The sequence below is a fragment of the Camelus dromedarius genome, chromosome 13, assembly GCF_036321535.1.
Source record: "Camelus dromedarius isolate mCamDro1 chromosome 13, mCamDro1.pat, whole genome shotgun sequence".
Classification (NCBI taxonomy): Eukaryota; Metazoa; Chordata; class Mammalia; order Artiodactyla; family Camelidae; genus Camelus; species Camelus dromedarius.
In genome coordinates, this window is record NC_087448.1 from 61,723,901 (window position 1) to 61,736,239 (window position 12,339).

At 31.2% G+C, this 12,339-nt stretch overlaps 1 protein-coding gene across 6 annotated transcripts in view; it reads right to left on the reverse strand.

Annotated features, from left to right (window-relative positions):
- NBEA (neurobeachin) overlaps positions 1-12,339 on the reverse strand; it is a 536,299-nt gene that overhangs the window by 375,232 nt on the left and 148,728 nt on the right. For all 6 annotated transcript variants that reach the window (XM_031465874.2, XM_064493205.1, XM_064493203.1 and 3 more), the window contains exons 23-25: positions 11,274-11,491; positions 8,875-9,028; positions 764-944 (exon numbers count right to left, since the gene is read on the reverse strand). In XM_031465874.2, the coding sequence (XP_031321734.2) occupies positions 764-944; positions 8,875-9,028; positions 11,274-11,491 (553 nt within the window). The remainder of the gene's footprint in view (positions 1-763; positions 945-8,874; positions 9,029-11,273; positions 11,492-12,339) is intronic.

Genomic DNA, 12,339 nt, shown 5'->3' on the forward strand with positions numbered 1-12,339 from the left:
TAAAAAAATATTTGTCTTTCTCACAAAGTTCAATCTGTCACCTATTGTTAAATATCAACAGAAATGCTTGTGATGGCCCGCTGTAAATTTTCCCACACCCCCTGGTTGACAGAGGGATCTCTTTGTGGTCAGTCTCTCCCTTACAATGGATAGGAAATGGTTCCTCTCAGGAAAATACAAAAATGCAAAACAACATAAAGAGCATGTTTCATTCCATTATTCTTAAAGCAAGTTCTTACTCCTTCCTTGGTTGAGAAACAACCTCTCCCCTGAAACTACAGACGTGTAGATTTTCACACAGTTTGTTAAATTATGGGTAAAAAGACAACGTATCAAGGATGTTGGCAGAGTCGATTTTATCCTTTAGCATTACATGCATAAAACTATGTCATTAGTTTCCTAATAAGCTTGTAGGCTCAGGACAGCTATCCTCTGTTTTAGTTTACCAAAAAAAGGATTCATAAATGGATTTACATTAAAATCACTTTAATGAAAAATGTTATAGTCCTACTGTGTTTGAAACAATTCAAAATATATTTGACTTTATTGCAAATTATAATCCATTAAAGATCAATCCCATAAAATCTCCAATGTGAAGATACTATGATTTTTCAGTTTAGGAATTCTGAAGAATTACAAGGTAATCTTTACATTACATAATCATCAAAGTATATCATTAATACTTTATGTATCACAGAGCATTAAAAAAAAAACAACCTGTAGGTTATTATTTAACATGTGGTGTTATTCTTAATAGACTTACCAAGCCTTAGGCACTGTCGCATTAAACCTCCAGAAGACATGTTTTTTTCAGCTTCAATCTCACTAAAATTTAGAGAGCTAGCAAATACAAGTACATCAACCATGGCCATCAATCGGCTGAGGAAAGTTACTGCTGTCTCAGCTGACATGCCTTGCGTCACTTCAATATTTTCCAATTCCGTCTTTAAGAAAGTAGAAAATTTAAGCCTTGTTTAAAATTTGGAAATAAAATACATGTATATACATACTTCAGATTAACAGTAGTTTAGTATATTTTGTAAACAAAGTAAGTTATAAATCATAAACTAATTCCACGTATCACAAGAGCTGGTTATCAAATTTAATCAGTTTACCCAGAAATTATCCTTAAATAAAAGAAACGTCTATTTTTAAAATCAATGTTATATTTAAACATCATTACTTATAGAAACTATGTTCCAAACCTAAGATCATTTCATAAAGATATTTAGAAATAATCACGTGCATATATTTATACCAGTTTTGTTCTATTTTTTTAGTTAACAAAGACAAAAAAATTGATAATTCTTTCCTAAAATATCACTCTCATTTATAAAATGATATGAACTAATTTTTCTTTCCCATAAATGTATGATGAGTAACAGGAAAGATATATGGCACTTTCATTTGGCATCAAAATGAGACAACTGTCAGATTAGAATGTATGACAATTTCTTATCCATTTCAGAATGTGAAGCTACTAGGTATCCTGCATGTATGGTAAAAATTTAAGGTAAAAATACTCAAGAAGGTAATTAATTCCTCTTCTGATATTAATTTACAACCCATACAAGACACTCGCAATAAGAAAAATCAGTAGTGTTCTAGATTGGTGAAGCTGTACTTTCACTAAAATAAAGTCTATAGTAAAATATAATTTCCCGCTTTGAAAGGGAATCCACAAAGTATTCTGTCTCGTAAGATGTCCAGCTTTGTCTTTTATAAGCAATAGCAACATTTCTTATTTTACTTTTCATTGTGAACTATAGAACAGTTTAATTATTTTGGTTCATTGTGATTAGGCCTCATTTTCTCAGTGCCTCAAAAACAGAAAAGTAAGGAATGCCTTATAAATAAAAAATATCACTTTTTAAATTTTCTTAAAATGGGCACACTAGCCGTATTGATTAACCTTACTTCTGCATCAAATGATAAATTCAGCTATACAGTAAGCATATTTTATAGGCTACCTGCTCCTATTTAAGGTCTCATTTTGACATTATTTATACTCTTCATTCTACTTAAACATATTGCTATTCACATTAGCATGTGTCAGCAGGAACACTGAGTTAAAACACACACACACACACACACACACCTCAAACACTTCTTGTGTACAACGTGAATAAGAAAAATGATAGCTGACTCCACTGCAAGCACTATATAACTGAACTCAATTATAAGTGGAGTATAAAATGTAGTCTTTCTCCCTTCCGTGTAACATCAAAATAGTGTTACAATCATTCTCTCTAAGAGGAGCTTGAAAATAGACAAAAATTTGTTTTCAATTGTTGATTTACATTATGCCAATTCGGTATCCACGGCCTAAAGAAATGATTCATTCATTACTTGGAGTTTAAAAAATAAAGATCCCTTATTTCCTAGTACTTCACTGATATGCAGCATCATTTCATAGCATGAATTAAAAATCTGTGACCACGACACACTAGTATATAATAAAAGTCAAAAAATTAATTTTATATAAAGCCTTCTTTTAAACATGTTATCAATATAAGTGTGTTATAATGGGCTGGAAGTCCGGCCATTGCTGAGGTCTATCAAACATCCTGAAAAATTTTCAAAATACTAGAATTTTAGGATATCTATACATGCATTCTCACAGAAATTCTTCATTATTTTGAATTACTAAAATTATGAGAAATTTAACTCATTTTACTAATTAATGATCTTATTTTTAAGTCTTTTGGGGTCTACAAGGCCTAAGCTTCAAAGTATGTTTTCATTTTTAAATGAGTAAATTATAAACAGAAATTATAAACAGAGTTATTAGTCAACCATGTAATTTGCCAGATTGTTATTTTTGACTAAGCAAAATAAGAAAGCTTTTTATTTTAAAATTTTAACACAACCAGTAACCTAAAAGGGAGTTCTTATTAATTCTATGTAAAAGTAAATTATAAATATGAAGAAATGTTACATAAATATCATAACATAGGTTTAATAATAAAGATTACCCACTTAGGATTATTATTAAATCTTAACATAATATTCCATCCAATTTTCTTTCATTGGAACCAGTTAGCACTTGATTGTACATATGACTGAAATACTGTTGTTTTCACTCTATTACAATAGTTTAGTCTAAAGATTACTGTGAATAATAAAAAATTAATTCATCAGTGCATTGAGAAAATAATCCTCCTACTGAGTCTTCTAAACATATCAAAGTATACTTAATGTTAAAGATGGTATGGAAACTCAAAGTATAACTAAGTCAAAAATTTCATAAATAAGCAAAAATAAAATTTAAAACTGAAAACCTGAAAATTACTTAAGCAATACTAACCTTAGAACCCTGGACATGCATTAGACAAAACAGACAACAGACCAAAAAAGTACAAGAAAAGGAAATTATTAAAATTAAATGAAAATACAATGTAAAATTGAAACACAAAATAATATACTAAAATTATATTTGATTATTTTATTAAAAGCAAAAATTCTCAGAAGAGATATTCATTTTATAAATTACATATGATTAAAATTAAATATCAAATAGACTTATATTTATTTTTTCATTACGGTAACTGCCCAAATAATATCTATGTAAACAGAGTTCATATACTAGAAATTATGCATATTCTACTTTACAAAATAAATATCTTTTCCTAGAAGATGACTAAGGAAACATTTCAATAAATAAAATAACAATGTCTCTGTAAAGGCCCTGAATCAGTACTGGTTTAAGCAGAAATGACTTAGGAAAATAAACTATACCAACCTACCGGAATTTTCATTAAGGAATCATGTCATTTTGTTTCTTAACATATTTGGAACCTTTTCTATAGACCAAAACCCCCAGGAGTTAATAACATAATAAAATATTTAAGTGATTCTAACTTAAAAACTGCTTTCCCTTGCTAGAAAAGAACTTATTGATACACTAAACAAGGTGGCATGTGAACAAAGATAATCGCATAGATATCACACTAAGTTTCAGAGTCTTATTAAGAATTATATTCAATATATTAAAAATTTGGATAGAATTAAGTTTCATAATAAAAGTCATCAACTGTTTCCATTCTCTGCTTTTCGACAATGTACGTGAGCATAAATTTCAAAATACACTATTTTCATGGTACATTGTATAGGAAAACATACAACAGCATCCTGAGAATACTGAAGTATAATCAGTGTTACAAGATAAACAAACAAACAAAAAATACTAGTTTCTCCAAATCTATTAGCTACATATCCTGATAATGATAAGAAAATGCAAACTAAAATTAAGACCTTGTCATCATTTTTGACAGAAAAAGTTGTTCTTCTTTCTTATGATTATGAAACTATTAGGAAAGCCAGAAATATCAGTCTCTATTATTTGTCTATAACAGAGAAAATGAAAGCATACAGTACATGACACCAAATTATATTCTAAACATCCAGTGTTCTGGATGGTTGACCAAAATGGTCAACTTAAAATGATTATGCAATTTGTAGTTGATACGTGTTCTTTGCTTCTCTTTATTTTTTTCTCTAATTCCTTGCTTTCATTCATGACCAACTTGATCAATGTACAGAATATAAATGACAATTCAAGTGACTAGTCATAGAAACATTAACTTCAAAAACTCAACAAGAACAACAAAAAGAATACTTCTTCCCCAAACCAAAGACTTGGTCAAACTACACACTGAAATCAGGTCTATTTTTCTTCCTGACTACTGAAGTTAAAACTATTTCTCTAATTTAGAGACTTGAAACTATTTTATTTTTGTAATTTATTTTCTATGCAATATAAGATTTTCAGTAATCTAGGTAAAACTGAAACTCCAAAAAAATCCTACTCCTTCAACGAATTTTAAGTTCGAGGTGTCATTATAATACAAACACTGTATATCTATATTCTTTTTTCCGTAAGGTTTCCATTGAAATATTTCCTTACAAGTAAGATTAAGCAGCTCAAAATTTCTCACATAACACTGCAACAGCAATACACAAATGTTACCCTTAGCACAGATTACTGTATTCATATAAGGTCCAAGGGCAGAAAACAGACCACTACTATGCCAATCCCATGGAGATAGCAGATAAAAAGATCACACCACTTTAGACTTTTGCCATCAAAATGGATCACCTATAATAACTAAATTTGTCTCAACTATCCTATTTTAAATTTCAGAATTCTGAATGGGACAGGCTTGTTGCATAAATAGGAAGATTATTCTATCATGATACAAATCTGAATAAAAGGTTCCAAAAGGAAGTGAAGGAGGGAAACATTCAGTAAAAGCCTTCTCCATCCAGTGGTATTACTTAACTTAATTTTCCCAAACTCTCTGATGGGTAAGTAAAAGTAACACCATTAAAATGAAGAAACTGAGGTTGAGGTCACATCTAGTAAGTAGTAGAACCCAGGCTAAAATATAGATTTACCTCATGATAAAACCTATATGCCTCCATTAAATCATAACTTCAGAAAAGTCGTGTCTAGGACTCGCTGATTATTGGAAAATAATTTTGTTTTTGATGAAAAGGAGTATACTGTCTGAGATCCACACTTATATTGAGAAATTGGAAAGACATTTTCATGGGTTGAATTTTTAATAGAGAATTATAAAGAACATTTAACATTCTACTTACCCTTTCAAAATTAAGTACAATTTCAATGTTAGATGTATCAAAGCTAAAAAAATTTAGTATGGCTGCATGTGAAAATGTTACACACCTTCTAATAAAACATAGTGACCACAACAATCAGTAAAATTGTTTTAAAAAAGTAAACTACAGTAAATGATCATTAAGTCAAATGCAAGCTCTTGATTAACAGGAAATAATAAATATATCTTAAGCTCTAAATACTGAATTTTCAATGGTCAGCAATAAGTTATAAAGTTTCATACCAAAATAAAATTTAGTTTAAAACTAAAACTATACTGCGACATTTGTATTTTATGCGAAAATGGTACTGTAAGTCAGTGGTCAGCAAACTAGGACCCACGTGCCAAAGATAAATGAAGTTTCACTGACACACCCACACCTGCTCCTCTACGTGATGGTGTATTGCTGCTTTTGCAAAACTAGCAGATTTGAGTAGTTAGGACAGAACATATAGCCCACAAAACTGAAAATATTTACTATATGATCCATATACAGAATAAGTTTGCCATCCACTGCAATACCATTATTACTCTTACTTATTTGTCAAATACATATCTGTATATAATGTATAAATATTTTGAAAAACTTCACACACCTAAACAAAATTACAGATCACTCAAAGGTTAGTTGCAAATGTTTGTATCTCTCATTACATATCTAGGATTGACATTCTAAAGGCATCTACATGACAGTGTTTCCCTTTGATAATCTGTATGCTGTCAATGTTTCCTTTTTCACTCATTCTATATAAAATTCTCTTTTGACTTTTTATATTTTAAATCTAAGTCAAAAAGTTCTCTATCTTCCATTTTAATGTCTTTTTTTACTCAACTTCCCCCTTCCTAATTATTTCCCTCTACTACATTACAGTTTTTAGCAAGAATATTATACAACCAAGTAATAGAAAACATGACTCAACAGTCGGCACCAACCATGTTTTCTACCAGAATGAAATGGGAGAAAAGGGTCTCTTTGTTTCTTTTAGGGAAGCAATTTATCAAAGAACATAAAATAAGCTATGTTGCACAATGAAGCATCAGTACAATTAGTTAATGGACCAAAATAACAGATTCTAGAGACAGAGACAATGAAGAAAAGTTTCTACAATTGAATGAATTCACAAGTCTGTTGAGAACAGTCTAAAAAATAAGTAAAACAGTTTCAAATTCCACTACAGTGGTTTTAGAACTGCACAGGTGTTAATTTTGGAAGTCAAACCTCAAAATGTCATTATCTTCATTAGGAGATAAAAAATAAGTAAATTTAGGTAGCAATATAGTATTTAAACCATAATGTTTATTGATACGTTATTAGATTAATTTAGTATTTATCTTGATAGAGAGCTTTTAGTTTAAAACTTTGGAATACTATTTAGTAATGTGAATATTTCAAATCTAGACACATTTTAATGTCTACTGCTAATTTTATATAAAGATCATTTTTGTTCTACAGAAAATCTTAAAGCAATACTATATTTTAAAGAAAATTTCAGTATAACCTTTAAAAATTTCCTGACAACAAATTATAATTTATAAGATATGAAACAAAATTTAAACAATGAAGAAAAATGCCAGGATGAAACATTGATTAATTTTGTTTTTGATGTATAAAAGAGAGGGAAAAAACCCCTCTTCCTGCCCAAGTATTAGAATGCATTCTTTATATATATTTTATTATTAAAGTATAGTCAGTTTACAATGTTGTGTGATAGAATGTATTTTCTTAAATTATACACAATTCTCAATTTACCAGAATTTGATACATGTCATGAGAGGAAATCAGAGATTAAAGAGAAGGGATGGTATGTTAACCTCGCAGGCTATCTGCACTCTTCACACACCATTAACTATTTTTCTTCCCGCTTCCACTTCCTCGGTCAGTTACTAATTCCATTTAGTCCGTAAAGAACTGTTCTGGGGCTCTCCCTCCTGAAATAGCCTTCTTGCCTTTGGAGACTCTTTAATAAATATTCGGATGAAATAGAAGTATGTATGCCTGTGAAGGGGAGGTGTATTGAGGATACATTCTTTTGATGCTAATATTTAAGTTTCAATGCTGCTTTGGGGATGGTGGCATTGACAACGGGACAGTGAGAAAAAGAGTCAAGTAGGAAAAGCTTGTTAATGATGAAATAAAGCCAGAGATCAATTTGGAAGGACTGTCTCATCAAGTAAACATCTTAACAAAGCAGTAAGTTTCTCTCTGGAAAAAGGATACATATGGGCTAACGGATAAGTTTCCAACATGACAGCAAGAACACAGTTAATATGGGAAGCCAGGTTCCATGTTCTTTCCCAGCTGAGCAATTAGTGGAGTGTGTTCTGTTTTATTTTTTAGTATGAACCAGAGATATTTTTAAATGACTCTTGAAATATAGTTATTCTTATTTAACTATTACACTTTAACTGACATATAAATAACATTAAATGCCTTTTAAACATATATATTAAAATACTTTAATGTCTTATATGTAGACAAGTCTATATTTTTAAAAAATGTATGTTGACTCAATAAATCAAATCAGATGAAAATGCTATAAGATGCCATATGACTAACAAAAGTTTGTGAGGTTTTTAAGGATTATGAAATTTTTCTAATGCAGAAAAAATGTTATTTATACTTAGCGGAAGTACCTAAGTTTTAAATAAGAAACACTCTAAGAACTCATTTGATACCCTTTTTGAGGCAAATTAATGGCTTCAAGATTAAATCTCAGAGAACAGAAACATACAACTCCTATATATAGTTTAAAATAATATTAAGTTTAAAAATATTTCAAATAGTTCATATCAGACTGCATATCTAATTATACCTTTTTCTAAATTTAGATTCAGGACTGTGATTATTCTACAACAACCATGTACTTTAGAACTTAAAGATCTACAGAACTAGGATTTTGACAGTTTATTACAATGTATATTTGGAGAGATAAACAATATATAGAAAATAAAGCTAAATCCTTTATGGTCACAGCTCTTCTGAGAAGTATTTTTATAAACACACATAGCTGGAACCCAACACTGACAATTAAAAGAGATAAGAATATATATATATACACACACACATATATATATCTGAATATATATATATGAGATAAGAATATATATATATATACAATTTTAAATTATATGGTTTAAAAGTTTCCTTAGGTGAACAAGTGTTAAAATTCATGTTTACAAAACGTACCACCACTGACCTGCTCTAGAGATGTAATTATAAAACATAACCACTAGATGGAAGCAAAGTACTTACAGTTGGTGATGTAGCAGCTGAGAGCAAAGGTAAAATTCCTCCACAAGCAATGATGATGTTGTCTACCATTTGGGAAATGAGGTGAATGGTGTTATGTACAAAAATAATGTTTTCATTGCTATTGACAAAATCCATTACAGACTTTGTGGAATGGCTAAAATAGCAGAAAAACAAAACACAAATTAACATTTCTTTGGTTTAAAAAAAAGAAGTTAAGGCTACATTTTATAAAGATATTTTTCAAGTAAAAAATAAGAGCTAGGCAAATTTAAAATAGAGCTATTAGAAGAGAAAATAATTTACCATTAAGATATCATATTACTAAAAACAGCATTCATCTCTGCATGGATTTTTTGTGTATGTACCCAAGTACATTAACTCATTGCTTTGTTTCACTTAAAAAACTCAGTGTATTAACTAGATTCAAAGACATATGACTAGGTCAATTAATTTGGCTAAAAGAATATATTTTGTTTTATACTGAAAGGGAGAACAAGTGGATAGTTAACTGACAATTTGATCCAGCAGCAGAGTGCAGCTCCTGCTCTGACCAGCCATACTGAAAGTGTATACTGTTGGTCACAGAAGAGATGTGATAGGGGAGTATAAATGAATGGGTAAAAATTCAAGTACTTACTGAATAAAAAAGGGAAAAAGATCTCAAAGGTCAGCAGTGAACCTCTGCTACACAAAACATACAATTCCCAGATGCCCAGAGAAATACACTGCTTCAGTTTGCTGTCAGTCAAGAATATGAACTATTTTCTAACAGAAAAAAAAAGATTACTCCATGATCAAATTTAAGTCAATGATTCTCATCTTTTTAGAACTGCAAAATATCATCTATTATATCTTAGATCTCAAGATGTTATCCTGTCTTAAAAATTAAAGTGCTATCTATCTTTAAATTTTAATTACTTAGAATTCTATTTGGGAAATTTTATGAGAGCCCATGAAAGAAAACACAGAAAGACACACACTATGTTAAGGCAAGGAAAGCTGAGTATCAGTCACCTGGGGGCTACTGATATTGTAATTAATAAATTACACCTCTTATCTCCATACTTTGATATTCATGTTAACATGAATGTATTTCACAGTATTCCAATCTCCTTATTTACCATCACCAGGTAATTTAGCACATCAATGGAAAGACCATTGCATCTATCATTGCTTCTGCAGACTAAGGACAAACTGACCAAATAAAATGAGAACTAAAATCTTTCTATGCCAGACACTGATTGCTTCTATGATAGTCATTCCTGATTCCCTGTTAAAACAATCTAGATTGTGTTCTATCATTGAGCTAGGTCAGGTAAAGGAAAGACTGGCTTCACCATAGCTACTAGGTTTGTAACCAGGACTGCGCTTATGTAGGCCTGACTGACTCAAGAAGAGCACAGGATCCTGCTGACAAGTGAGACCTAACAGGGAAATTTCTTCAGGGGCTTCTTTTAGGAAAATAATAAAGAAGAAGAGAAGAGGAGGAAGAGGACAAGAAAGAGGAGAGAGAGGAGGAGGAGGGAGAGGAAGACAAGGAACAGGAGGAAGGAAGAAGGGAAAGAAAGAGAAAGAAGAGTCCTGGCTTGGTAAGTTCCCTGTGTTGAACTGAAGCTGGGAGCAGAAGCCTCCTCTGAATCTTAGAAGGGAAATAAGGAGAAGCAGAGAGGCGCACTCGCTGATGGGGGGGGGGGGGTGCTCCAGTACATACAGCCATCAAATCCCTATTTTATCTGCATGAACATGTAAATGACACTCTCAAAATGATTAATTTATTGCATATTTGCCGTTAGAAAATTAAATTGAAAGTGAGGTAAGGTAATTTTTTAAATTATGTAGAATTGTTTTGTTTTAATTTAGTAAATTTATTTAAACTTAAATAAAACAACTGAACTATGTTTTTTACTTTGTTTTCTTTAAATGAGTATATTTGAACTGATACCCACTTGCCACTTAAATGGTGTAAGTTCTAAAAACATGTCATAAGGTAATTATAAATTTTATTTTAACATTATATGTTATAATCTTTTTACCAAAAATATATGTACTATATAGTATTAATTTTAACAGAAAAAGATAAAAATGTGGAAATTACTTTGAACCAATACTGAACCTTTTTTTTGGTTAAATCTCTTTTTCATATAGAATAGGCAATGCCGGATTTTGCTTTGTAATTGTCTTAAGCCTAAATTCTTGGATACCTTTTAATTTGAGATACCCAGCCTTATAGCCATTATGAAAATATCTATGTTTCCATAAAAATTTCAATGTTTGATTATTTTTGATAGATTTAATTTGTGAGATTTTTAATGATACGTCTCTTTTAGTTGATGCTGCTCATTTAAAATATTCATTTTTTCAAGCGAAAGTAGTCATTTATAGAAAAAAAGTGTTCCTACCTCCTCCAAACATGTACATCTGTTTCTAACGCAAACAGCAGATCGGTGAGCAGCCGCTGGTGCATGGGCGACCATTTAAACTCAGGAATACGGAACATCGTCGTGCGTGGGCCTGGGCTGAACTGGCGCCGCTGCTCCTCGGTCATCGGCATTCCTCGAAATCCTAGATCCACTCGGAGATCTCTATCTTGCTGTGTGATAGACCGACCCTGAACAGCCTAGAGACAGACGAGGTGAACGTGTGTAGAATGCAAAAGAAATAGCTGATTTCAAAATGAAAACAGTGAGTACAGTTAACTGGGTAAAGCTTCTGTATCTGACTACAGTAGGTTAGTATATTTTACATATATTATGCACCTGGTGACTCCCTGCAAATAACACTTTTTGAGAAGAAAAGGCTACTCTTACTATTTTTATTTTGCCATTTCAGAAACTAGACAAGGTAACTAACTACTTAAGTTTAACACCACAGTTCTCATTGCAAACCGGATCCTCCTCAGTCCTCTTAATGCGTCCTTACATTAGACCATGTGTCCTTATGAAAGTGAGCATATACGCTAGTGCAGGATACTGGGTCTATGTCACCAACTAGTTCTAATTAGAAACACAAGACTAAAAGAAATATTACTTGAACAGATTCCAGTTAACTTCAAAGCCTGCTTTACTCACAGTATTTCAATTTAGAAAAACACACACATTTTATAAGTTAGAAAACCAGATAAATGCCTGTGAAATCTGAGTGAAAACCAGGCAAGTCTAGTGTTTACTATGCTCAGTAAACAATACACCATGCTTTCCATTGTTTTAAACCTGCCCTTAATTCAATATCCCTATCCCCTGCAAATTATCACTATAGTACAACCGCCACAAAATGGAAATTGGAAGTAGTTAATAGAGAAAAAAGTAAAAATACCTTTTCCACACGAAGAACATATTTTCAAAGAATCTTATTAGAGCACAAAGACACCAGTGAGGTGTGGCTTACTCTCTGTGTCATAACTCTAATGGACACATGTTAAATTCTTCTTTGATGACATTAAAAGGTGAATGAAAAACCCAGACAACC